Source organism: Canis lupus, chromosome 35 (genome assembly GCF_003254725.2).
Source record: "Canis lupus dingo isolate Sandy chromosome 35, ASM325472v2, whole genome shotgun sequence".
NCBI classification, from domain to species: domain Eukaryota; kingdom Metazoa; phylum Chordata; class Mammalia; order Carnivora; family Canidae; genus Canis; species Canis lupus.
The window spans coordinates 10,664,473-10,676,747 of record NC_064277.1 but is presented as its reverse complement, the minus strand read 5'-3'; the positions used below and the strand labels follow the sequence as shown (position 1 = coordinate 10,676,747).

At 38.4% G+C, this 12,275-nt stretch overlaps 1 protein-coding gene across 4 annotated transcripts in view; it reads right to left on the bottom strand.

Moving 5' to 3' along the window:
* SYCP2L (synaptonemal complex protein 2 like) overlaps nucleotides 1–11,934 on the bottom strand; it is a 102,135-nt gene extending 90,201 nt beyond the window's left edge. For 3 of the 4 annotated variants that reach the window (XR_007408411.1, XM_025444539.3, XM_025444554.3), the window contains exons 1-4: nucleotides 8,720–11,934; nucleotides 8,324–8,348; nucleotides 977–1,062; nucleotides 785–873 (exon numbers count right to left, since the gene is read on the bottom strand). Coding sequence is in view for 3 of the 4 variants with exons in the window: in XM_025444539.3 (XP_025300324.2) it covers nucleotides 785–873; nucleotides 977–1,062; nucleotides 8,324–8,348; nucleotides 8,720–8,824 (305 nt within the window). In the remaining variant the exon portion in view is untranslated. Of the gene's footprint in view, nucleotides 1–784; nucleotides 874–976; nucleotides 1,063–8,323; nucleotides 8,349–8,719 lie in introns of those variants that run through there. The other variant, XM_049105981.1, reaches the window with a different exon arrangement.
* Between the last annotated feature and the right edge of the window lie 341 nt (nucleotides 11,935–12,275).

Here is a 12,275-nt window from a genome sequence, read left to right as displayed (position 1 = left end):
ATAGTTCCATGTCATATGAATGAGGACATGCCACATGAGGTCAATGATGCTGGTTAGTGGTTGGCACGGTAACAGATTTAGGTTCAAATTTTAAAATAAGATGCTGGTTTTGCTCTTTCCATGGCCACACATTATCATCTTGCCTCCAATTTTCAAGGTCCCAAGAACTACAGAATTGTAACTGGGTCATCAAAAAACAACAACAAAAAATCCACTGATTTTTTTCCCATTGTTGAAAAGCAACACGAACTCTACTGGCATAGCGAAAGGTTGGTAGTCTTTGAGCATTTGCTCTCTACCAGGTAACCTGCTCATCACTTTCAATGGGTTGCTTGATTCAACCTGTATAATAACTATCAGTCAAGGATTAGGGCTGGCTCCATTGTACAGGTGAGCAAAGAGAGGTGGCAAAACCAGAATCTGAAGCCCAGCTGTCTGGCTCCAGAGTCTGTACCCTTAACATCCTCCCATGAATCACTAATTTAATTCATGTATTTAATTCACACTCATAGAAAAAAAAAAAAAAACTCAGAGCCCAAGAAAGCATTTTAGCTCTCAAAATTGATGAACATACTACTAAAAAAGAAGAATGTAACCAAGTCTAGCTTTTTCCCTTAGTCCTCCTTCACCGCTTAGCACAGTGCCTATATACAGTAGGTGCACAAAACATTCATTGACGAGAACCACGAAGGCAACAGGTCTACGGAGAACCAGGACAAAGGTAGTACAATCCAGAGGGGTTTTACCCTTCCACTACCCCATAATCAAGTACAAGGTCACGTACATAAGACGATATGGGCCTTCCAACAAGGGGAGTCGTCTTCTCTCTTCCTGAGGCATGGCATGCAAAAGGGAGTTCAAAGTTTTCAAAGCCTGTTTGGAGTTGGAGAAAGTATTTACAGGAAGAAACGGGGAGGCTCAGTCCTCTCTAAGGTCTTCAGAGCAACTGTTGTCACTTTTGTTATTTGCAACTCACCTCCTGTTTGACCGAATGATTTACAGTCTTTTCTGTCACCAGAAATCCTAAGGCAAATATGAAGGAATCCAACATCTGAATTTTCCCTGAAAGCATAATTTTAAAAGAATCAAAGTGATGCTAAGGAAATAAGGAAATGACTCCCACAAAACAGGAAGAAGTCTGGAAAAGCCATGAAAGCAGTAAACATTTTAGAAATTAAAATAGTCCCAGACAATAAAACAAGGACAAAATACACTTGTATTGTACAGACCCTCTTTGAAGAAAAGAGCAGCATGCACAAAGTGGAACTGTGTGTGATGACTCTATCCCAAGTAAAGCTACTTTTTTTGGTCCAGACTGAGGGACGGAGATATACAAAGGGTCGCTCCTGCACAGTTTTCTGTTGTCTCTGACAGTTGCATATTTTTTAAAATAAAAATGTTAAGACCTTATGATAACAGAAGTAGGGTTTTAATAAAGTATTGGCCTTTATTAAATAGCAGAATTCTAGAAACTTCAGTTATTATAGGTCAGTATATAGCTAACAAAAGCATTTGTGATTATCCTTTATGCTTATTAAACTATATTATTTCATTTATGTACATTATGTTAAGGTACAAAATGTTTTTGCAAACTTATGAGAAGTACAAAAATTTATGGTAAGGTCATAACATTACTTTGATAGGTTCAAATGAGCAATTTGATATATGGATTATTTATCATATGTCATATACTTACTCCCCATATAACTCATGAAATTGTAAGAACCCAAACCAGAAAATGGAAGGGAAAAACATTCCTCCTCCATCAAAAAAGCCACTGATCCTGCTGGATGATCTTTGGAATCCAGAAATTCGGCTAGGAGCTGTGCCAACAACTTGCCTGCCAGTTTAAAACTTGAGAAGATTTCAACACAGCCTAGATGGACAGCAGAGGATCCTAAAGACATTTATGGACCCTGTTAATCAGCAGCTATCAAACATCAATCTTTTCATGGAAATAGCCAAGAGAAACTAACAAATACAGCCCTACACAAGGGACAGAGGAACACGGCCATCAGGTAGCAGAAAGGGGACTTTTTAGAAAGTGTTTACTTCAGGAAACAAAGAGTTAAGAAGCATGTGACTTATCACCAAAACTCAAAAGAATATGACTTCTGTGAAAGAATCCCCACCCTTAAGGCTCCAGCATAATAAAAAATCTGGCCTAAGACACGGCACAAAACCGTTTCAAAAGTACTGGGACATGCACTGCAGAGATTTATTTACTAATTTCAGAATATGTGGTGGAGAGACTGGAATCTTTAGGAGACTTCTCCAAGAACAAAAATGCTAATGGGTACCATTTCTCTTCCCCTCCCTCAGCCTACATAGCTGGAGCCAGCAGTGATTCTCTCCTCCAATCTTGGCACCACGTGTCCCACCCCCAATGCACCCTTACAGACCTGCCCCAGCCAACCCACCTCCCTCCACAGCCATCCCTACACAGTGGCTACTACTCTATCACACCATGCAAGCTGCACCACTCCAAAGCAACTACTACCCTGGAGAGAGGAGGGGATAATCCCACCATACCTGTTTGCCCACAGTTCTAGTAACCAAGCCTTTTAACTGGTCACACAGGGAGAAAATCCTGCCATTAGATGAACTTGCAACAGAGGCTGACTGCTGATATCTCGTCTGACTGCCAACCCCACACATCAGTGAAAGCCTCTGAGCCACACAGCTATAAAGGCTGGTCATCTGATACACTCACACAGAGAGGATAATTGCAGACAACTAGCCTGACTGCTGACCCTGCCCACCTACAAGCCCATCAATGCTGCATGGACCAAATCCTGCCCAGTGTACCTACAGTAGGCAAAGTGGGTCACTGCAGCTGACTGGGCTGAAAACAAACATAGCTAGACACAACAATAAGGTATATGAAGCCCACATAGAAGATACCCCTAGCTTGTGAGGTTCTGATGACCGGCGGACATGGCACTACAAGGAACCACTGAACTTCTTCTACACAAGGCAACCCTTTTCAAAACTAGGAGATATAGCTATCCTCCCTAACACATAGAAAAAGACAAAATGAGGAAATGTCCCAAATGAAAGAACAGGACAAAAATCACAGCACAAGAGCTAAAGAAGTGGAGATAAGCAATATGAGAGAGAATTCAAAGTAATGGTCCTAGAAATACTCACTGGACTTGAGAAGAGTGGATGAGAATGGGAACATCAACAAAGATAGAAAATATTAAAAAAAATATTCAGTTAAAAAAAAAAAAACTAGAGGGAATCAATAGCTTATTAGAGGAGACAAAAGAAGAGCTCACTGATCTGGAAGACAGAGTAATGGAAAAGAACCAAGCTGAACAGCAACAAATGAAAAACGAGAATAGGTTAAGGGAACTCAGCAACATCAAGCATAGTAACACTGACATTGTAGGGATCCCAGAAGGAGATAAGAAAGGAGCAGAAAACTTCCCTAAACTGGAGAAGGAGACACCTAAATCCGGGAAGCACAGAGAAATCCTAACAAAATGAATGCAAGAAGGTCCACACCAATACACATAAATACTAAAAATGGCAAAAAAGGAGTAAGAGGATTTTAAAAGCAGCAAAGGAATACCATTACATATAAGGGAAACCCCACAAGGCTATAGGCCTATTTTTCAGCAACTATTAACTTAAAATAGACCACTGCATGCAGATGTTAAACACAAACCTAATGGAAATCACAAATCAAAAACTAGTAATAGATACACTTGGATTCCATTCTATGTTTGACGTATCACTAAAGAAGGACAATTATGAGAGAAGAGCACAAGAAAGGAACACAGAAAAAACATACAAAACCACCATAACAAGTAACAAAATGTCAATAAATACATATCAATAATTACTTTGTAAGTGGACTAGAAACGCCAATGAAAAGACATAGGATGATGGAATGGATAAAAAGAAAACAATACCTACTTATACACTACTGACAAGAGACTCATTTCAGACCTAAAGACACCAGCAGATTGAAAGTGTGGGGATGTAGAAACATTTCTCATGCAAATGGGTGTAAAAAGCTGGGGTAACAATGCTTATACAGGAAAAAATAGACTTTCAAACAGACTACAATAAGAGACCAAGATGGACACTACATAATCATAAAAGGAACTGTCCAGCAAGAAAATGTAACAGCTGTAAATATTTATCCAACCAACACAGGAGCACCCAAATACATAAATCAGTTAACAAACATAGGGGAAGTAATGGATAGTAATATAATAGCAAGGGACTTAACATTCCACTTACATCAATGGATAGATCATCAAAACAGAAAATCAATAAGGAAATAGTGGCTTTGGATGACACACTGGACCAAACAGACTTAACAAATACATTCAGAACATTTTATCCTAAAACAGTGGAATACACTCTCAAATGCACACAGAACATTCTCCAGAATAAATCACCTATAAGGTCACAAAAGCAAACCACTCTCAACAAATTCAAAGAGACTGCAGTCCTACCATGCACTTTTTCTAATCACAAGGTCAGAAAACAAGAAATTGGCCACAAGAAAAAAAATCTGAAAAAGAGCACAAGTACATGGAAATTAAGTAACATGCTACTGAACAATGAATGGATCAACCAATAAACCCAGGAAGAAATAAAGACAAATGAAAATTAAAACATAATGGTCCAAAATCTTTGGGATGCAGCAAAACTGTTCTAAGAAGAAAGTTTATAGCAATATAGGCCTATACCAAGAAGAAAAATCTCAAATAAACATAACTTTATACCTAAAGGAGCTAAAAAGAAATCCCAAACAAACTGAAAACCAGCAGAAGGAAAGAAATAATAAAGATTAGAGCAGAAATAAAAAAGAAACTTAAAAATAGAGCAGATCAAAGAACTATGATTCTTTGAAAAGATCAACAAAATTGATAAACCTCTAGCTGGACTCACAAACAATAACAAAAACTCACGTGCACCCAAATAAAATCACAAGTGAAAGAGAAATAACTCACACCACAGAAATACAAACAATTGTAAGAGATTATAAAAAAATATATGCCAACAAACTGAACAACCTAGAAGAAATGGATAGATTCCTGGAAACAATCTTTCAAAACTGAATCAGGAAAAATAGAAAATTTGAACAGACTGCTTACTAGCCATGAAATTGAATCAGTGATAAAAAAAAATTGCCAAACAAAAGTCCAGGACCAGATGGCTTCATGGGAGAATCTACCAAACATTTAAAGAAGAACTAATACTGGGGTGCCTGAGTGGCTCAGTTGGTTAAACAGCTGACTCTTGATTTCAGCTCATGTCATGATCTTAAGGTTGTGAGGTCGAGCCTGGTGATGTGCTCTGCACTGGGCATGGAGCCTGCTTAAGATTCTCTCTCTCCCTCTGTCTCTCCTCCCCACCCCCTGCCAATGACTCACACTTAAAAGGGGAAGAAAAAAAAGAGTTTATACCCATCCTTCCCAAACTTTTCCAAAAAATAGAAGAGGAAGGAAAACTTCCAACTTCATTCTATGAGGGCAACATTTCCCTGATACCAAAACCAGATAAAGATACCAAATACACCCACAAGCGTGAACAAGCCAATTTTCTCTCATGAACGCAGACACAAAAATCTTCAAAGAAATATTAGCAAAGAGAAACTGATGATACATTAAAAAAAAATCACTCATCCTGATCAAGTGAGATTTATTCCTGAGATACAAGCATGATTCAATTCACAAATCAAAGGGTTAGAGCACATCAGCAAAAAACATTTTAAGCAGATGTAGAAAAAGCATTTGACGAAGTACAACATCTATTTATGATAAAAACCCTCAAGTAAGTAGATTTGGAGGGAACACTAATATAATAAAGGCTTTTTATGAAAAACCCACAGCTGATGTCATACTCAATGGGGGAAACCCATTGAGAGCTTTCCCCCTAAGGTCAGGAACAAGACAAGGATGCCCACTCTCACCTTTTATTTAACATGGTACTGGAAGTCTTGGCCACAGCAATTAGACAACATAAAGAAATAATAAGCTTCCAAATTGGTAAGGATGAAAACACACTCTTTGCAGATGACAATACTCTATATAGAAAACCTAAAGACCTCACCAAAACACTAGAATAAATGAATTCAGTAAAGTCACAGAAAACAAAATCAATGTGCAGAAATCCACTGCATTTCTATACGCTAATAATGAAGCAACAAAAAAGAAAAGATCCCAGGGCTCCAGGATCGCGCCCTGGGCCAAAGGCAGGTGCTAAACCACTGAGCCACCCAGGGATCCCAGTCTAATATTTTCAATACATGGTGCTTGGAAAACTAGACAGCTGCATGCAAAAGAATGAAATTGGATGACTTTCTTTCATCATACACAAAAATAAACTCAAAATGGATTCAAGACCAAAATGAGAGACCTGAAACTATACAAACCCTAGAAGGTTGCAAAGGTAGTAAGGTCTCTGACATCAGCCATAACATTTTTCTAGATCTATCCCCTGAGGCAAGAAAAACAAAAGCAAAAATAAACTACTGGGACTTCATCAAAATAAAAAGCTTCTGCACAGTGAAGGAAACTAATCCTTTACTGGATATATCATTTGCAAACGTCAGTGTCCAAAATATGTAAAGAACTATACAACATCAAAGAAATAATCCAACTGAAAAATGGGCAGAAGACATAAACAGAATATTTCTAATATTCTGTTTATAGGACATACAGATGCCAACCGACACACAAAAAGGAGCTCAACATCACTCATCATCAGGGAAATGCAAATCAAAACCACAATGAGACATCCCCTCATGCCTGTCAGAATGACTAAACCCAGAAACACAAGAAACAACAAGTGTTAGTGAGGATGTGGAGGAAAAGGAACCCTTGAGGACTGTTGGTGGGAATGCTAATTAGTGCAGCCACTGTGGAAGACAGAATGGAGGTTCCTCAAAAAATTTAAAAAACCATATGATCTAGTAATTTCACTACTAGGTATTTACCCAATGGAAATGAAAACACTAATTTGAAAAGATGTACACACCCCGATGTTTATAGCAGCATTATTTACAATAGCCAAGACATGGAAGCAACTCCAGTGTCCATCAGTAGATGAGAGATCAAGAAGAGATGGTATATACTAATCGAATGTTACTCAAACATAAAAAAAGAATGAGATCTTGCCATTTACAACAACATGGATGGACCTCAAGAGTATTATGCTAAGTGAAATTAATCAAAGACAATACCATTTGATTTTACTTTTTTTTGTTTGTTTGTTTTTTATTTATTTTTTATTGGTGTTCAATTTACTAACATACAGAATAACCCCCAGTGCCCGTCACCCATTCACTCCCACCCCCCGCCTCCTCTGATTTTACTTTAAAAAAAAAATTTATTTATTCATGAGAGACACACACACACACACACAGAGCCATTTGATTTTACTTCTATGTGAAATCCAGAAAACCAAACAAATGAAGAAAACTAACAGATTCTTAAAGAACAAAGGTGGTTGCCAGAGGCGAGGTGGGTGGAGGGATGGGCAAAATAGAGGATTAAGAATTACAAATTTCCTGTCACAAGTCACAGGTGTAGGAGTGCTGACAACACCAACTCCCTCTTTGGCCTTGTGTCTTTTTCGTATCCTCACAATGACCTCCCTTGCGGTATGTGTTCCATGCCCCAGGGAGGATAATGTGTGGCCTGACTGGAATGCATGATGTGTTGTTCTGATCTTCCTAAAGTGAGGCACAGCAGATCCAACTGCAGAAAATACATATCCTCTGGCACACAGATGGCACCACTTTAGATAACTACCCTGTGACCTGACCACCATGTCTCTCACTCTATAAAAGCTGGGGATTAAGGTGCAGACTTGGCAGTGAATAGCTGCATAGCTCAGGGATCATATATTTGCTTGATCCCCCTTTCCCTCCCTCATCAGTAAATTACCCTGAATACAACTGAGTAAACAGTATGGAGTGCCTGCTTCGTTTTTTGGTCCTTGAGTGCCTTCTCAGACTGGAGGATATAAACAATAATATTGCAATAATGTTGTATGATGATAGAGGGACTACATCTATCAAGAGATCACTAAGTGATATGCATAATTGTCAAATTACTATGCTGCATACCTGAAACTGTATGTCAACTGTACTTGCATTAAAAATATTTAAAATGAAATGCACTTCAGGCAAACTGAGACATACCCCACAACAAAAACTCTGCATTGCCATAGGAGATAGTCAATAAACCCAAATACTGAAATCTGTTTTACTTTTATATGTCATTTACACAAATATTTATACCAGAATATTCTAATGAAGAGTAAGTAATCAATTAGTGGTAAATAATATACTTACCTTTACTACTACTCCTGGAAATAATCTAGTAAAAAGAAAAAAGTAAAGCTTGTATTATTTTTTTTATTATCACCAATAGGATTAATTGATTAATACTGATATTTCTCTAACAGGCAGGAGTTGACTTTAGTTGAAAAAAATTGAGAAATCCTATTTGACCTTCAATCACTATTATGATCAGCTTATCACCCTTAGAAAGGTGAATAACATGTATATGAAAATAACCTCATTTTTCTACAGCATTGCTTATATATAGTTTCCATTTCATTGTTTAACAAAAAATGAGTCTTAGTAAAACCCACATCTTAGAAAACACAGATTTTGTATAAATAACTTGAAGATTCCTCCAAATACCCAATGGTATCTGTTCAGTAATGCATCCACCCCCATCCTTACCAAGGCTGTGTCAAAGAAGTCTTCTGTAACATCAATCAGGGATGTGTCGGGTGCTGGATCTGCCGTGGTCAGAAATTGTGTTGTTTTTTCAAACCAGGAAACCATGTATGCAAGAAAAGAAACACTGATGAAACCTGTGACTGTATCACTACTGCCTATTCAGTAAAGTTTCATAAATATTTTACTGGAGCAAAATAGTTTTATTTTTATTTTTTATTTTTTTTTAAAGCAAAATAGTTTTAAAGACCAGTTTCTATAACATCTCAATTAGACCTGGCTCTAATGCCTCCATCTAGAACTCTCTAGAATCAAGGTCCTACTGGTCCAGGGCTGGTGCTAGTAAGTTCTCAGATACCAGCAAGAGATAGAGATTTGGCCAAGATTGATGCAGGCCTATCTAGGGGCTAGTGATTAAAGATTACAAGTAAATGAGCCTCAACACAGGAGCAAGTCTTGTCATCTGGGAGGCTGCAGAAAACAAACGAATCAAAGGAGATGCAGAATTTGGAAAATTCTCTGGAAGTTGGTTAGTACAGTATATATGCCTCAAGCCTTTCTCTGGTCAAAAGCTTCCAGCTAATTGGAGATTTGTTTTTCTATAGAAACATATATCCACGTTCATATTAAGTTGGTAGGATTGGTAGGATTCAAAATAAACTCATAGAAACCTTGCTACAATATTTAATCAGAGAAGCAAAGGCCACCTTTGGACCATTTTTGCTTATAAAAAAGAAAATCCTGGGTGCGTAGGTTGAAATTATCAATTGAATGTTAGTTCAGTAAGAGGAGTTTGTAATGGGAAAAAAAAAAAAAAAGCTTATGGGAATGAGTCTTGGAAACTTCATCCACTTTGGAGCCAAGAACCCAAAGCACCAGCTGGAGACCACGGACAAACCAATCCGTCCTCAACCTGGGCTGCACATTAGGAAAACCTGGGAAGCTTTGATACACCCTGCTGCCCGGCACCCACCACAGGCCTAGTACATCAGAATCTCTGGTGGTGGGACCCAGGCGCAGTGCTCATTAAAGCTTTCCAGGGGATTCTAATACTTAAAGCTCTCTAGGTGATTCTAGTGCACAGCAAGGTGGGAGGGCCACTACTAAGTTCCAAGTGATGCTTCTTTTATCTCAAATCAGGCAATGATTTGCACCAGATTGCATTATTCACTTTCTGAGGCAAACTCTTCTCCAACAGTGTAATGGGGAAAAAAAAAAAAAAAAAATCTTCTATACAACAGAACTCACCACTAAGGCAATACTTCCTCCCTTCCTATATTCATACTCTGAATTCTATGCTTTTAAGTACTTGTTTTGGTCACTATTCTATTTACCACCCCAAATCCTATCCCCCTCCCAGCACTCCAAAATATATTGAGCACAAATACGGAGAAGTGGGGCCAATGCCACATTATTTGATCAAGCCTTGGGACTAGGAAGTCACACTCTGGACCTATTTATGTGCCACGATCATACATGCTCCCCACGGCTGTGTGATTACCAGAAGCCATAATAGTTATTTACAGATGTAACAGGTACTATCCATCATGCATACAATCTAGAACAAGTTGCTTAATCCTCCGGGACTTAAGGTACAGGACTAAATACATTCCTTTCCATAAGAAATTCTTATTCTAGGGAGAAGAACTTCTCAGTATATTTTGTGTTGACCTGCAAAAATAAACAGCTTTAAAAGTTTAGAATCCAGTATCCCATCTACTTTGGTAGTATCCACCTAGTTTCCTGGACCAAAACCTACATGAAACAGAACATGATTTAGAAGATGTCTCAAAAAATATATATATAAAAAAATAAAAAAATAAAAAATAAAAAAAAAGAAGATGTCTCAAGCTCTGGTTCTGAAATTTCTATCACCAACTGGAATTCCAATGGAATACGGAAAATGCTATTTGATTTCAGAACTCCAATGGAGATCTGATCAGACTCTTTGATCTTGGAAGGGCATTTTAAAATCTAAATAGAAAATTCAGATTGAGGCAGATCCCAACTCATCTCCACACCAAAAAAATAAGTTTAAAGTTCTAAGTTACCCCCAGGGACATCCTGTTCCATTTCCTTTAAAATCATTTTACCTCCTCTTCCCTAAGTTCTATTACCTACAGGAGTAAATACATGAGGGAGTAAGGTGGCACTACAAGCAAAATGAAATATATACAGTTTGTCTAAGCAAAATCCTTAGCTCTATCCCCACCCTGCAAATGATTTTAAAGTCACCGAGAGGAATTAGGGAAAGCCTGGTGTTTATGCAGTCTCCCCATAGAGGTGCCACATAGTTAGAGGCATTTTACAGTAAAAGAAAAAAAAAGGGTACAGACAGATCTCTCTGAGTCAACCTGGTTTTACCAAACTTCAGGTACTCGAGTCCAGGGGGTGAAAAAAAAAAAAAAAATCAAAGGTTTTAGAACCAGCCAGATCACCCTCCTGCCCCTCTATCTTTCCTCATCTCACCAACAAATCGAGTATCTAAGGGTTGCAAGATCTCATCGTGAAAAGAGGGGTGTAACAGGAGATTTTACAAACACTGCTCTGCTTCCAGATGCCATTTTCAAGGCCCTCAGCATATTGCCCTCGGTTAACACCTAGGAAACAGGATAAAATGTCATAACGGCATGAATTAGAATAAGCAAAAAATGTTTCTGCTCTTTGGCTTTTCAGATTCAATGGAGATTTTCCAAGTTGGAAAAGCAGGCTGTGGCAAGGGGAAGTAGTTGATCATTTATCCAGATTCAATCTTGTTACTATTTAAATAATTAGGGAGCCTTTGGTGGGTAGTATACAGTATAGTAGTATCCCTACTCCTCCTGTAGTCCCAAGTTAAAGTCACTAAAATAAAGCATGTGATTACAGCATTGGCTTGTCAAGGGGAGAAGAGGGTAGGCCTGACTCATTTCCGCACACTCCCAAAGCGCTTGGCACATGGATCAGGAAACCTATACTGAGCTTCATTTTTTTTCTTAAGATTTTATTTATTTATTCATGACAGACACACAGAGAGAGGCAGAGACACAGGTAGAGGGAGAAGCAGGCTCCCTGCGGGGAGCCCGATGAGGGACTCGATTCCAGGACCCGGGGATCATGACTTGAGCTGAAGTCAGACCCTCAACCACTGAGCCAACCAGGCACCCCCTGAACTTCATTTTTGACTGATCTTGGCCATAAAGCATCATTACCAACTTTTTTTCAAATCTGATTTCAAAGGAACAGAAGCTACCAAAATAGATAACTGGTTTTGTCACCCAAAGCCACATAAAATGAAAACAAGACACTTATCTTTGGGATCAGTCCCTGCTGAATTAGCAAAGGCTCATCTTCTTTGAGGCCATCAATGAAGAATTGCTGAATACATTTCAGTAACAGGGAAACATAGGGAAATTCATTTTTCTCCAGTTCCTGGGCAATAGACCACACTAAGTTAGAGCCTTACAATGAAAGTTATTAAGGGAGCAGATCCTAAGAGTTCACATCACAGGGGTTTTTTTGTTTTGTTTTGTAAGTTTTGAGTAACTGCTACACCCAAGCAGGACTCAAACTCATGACT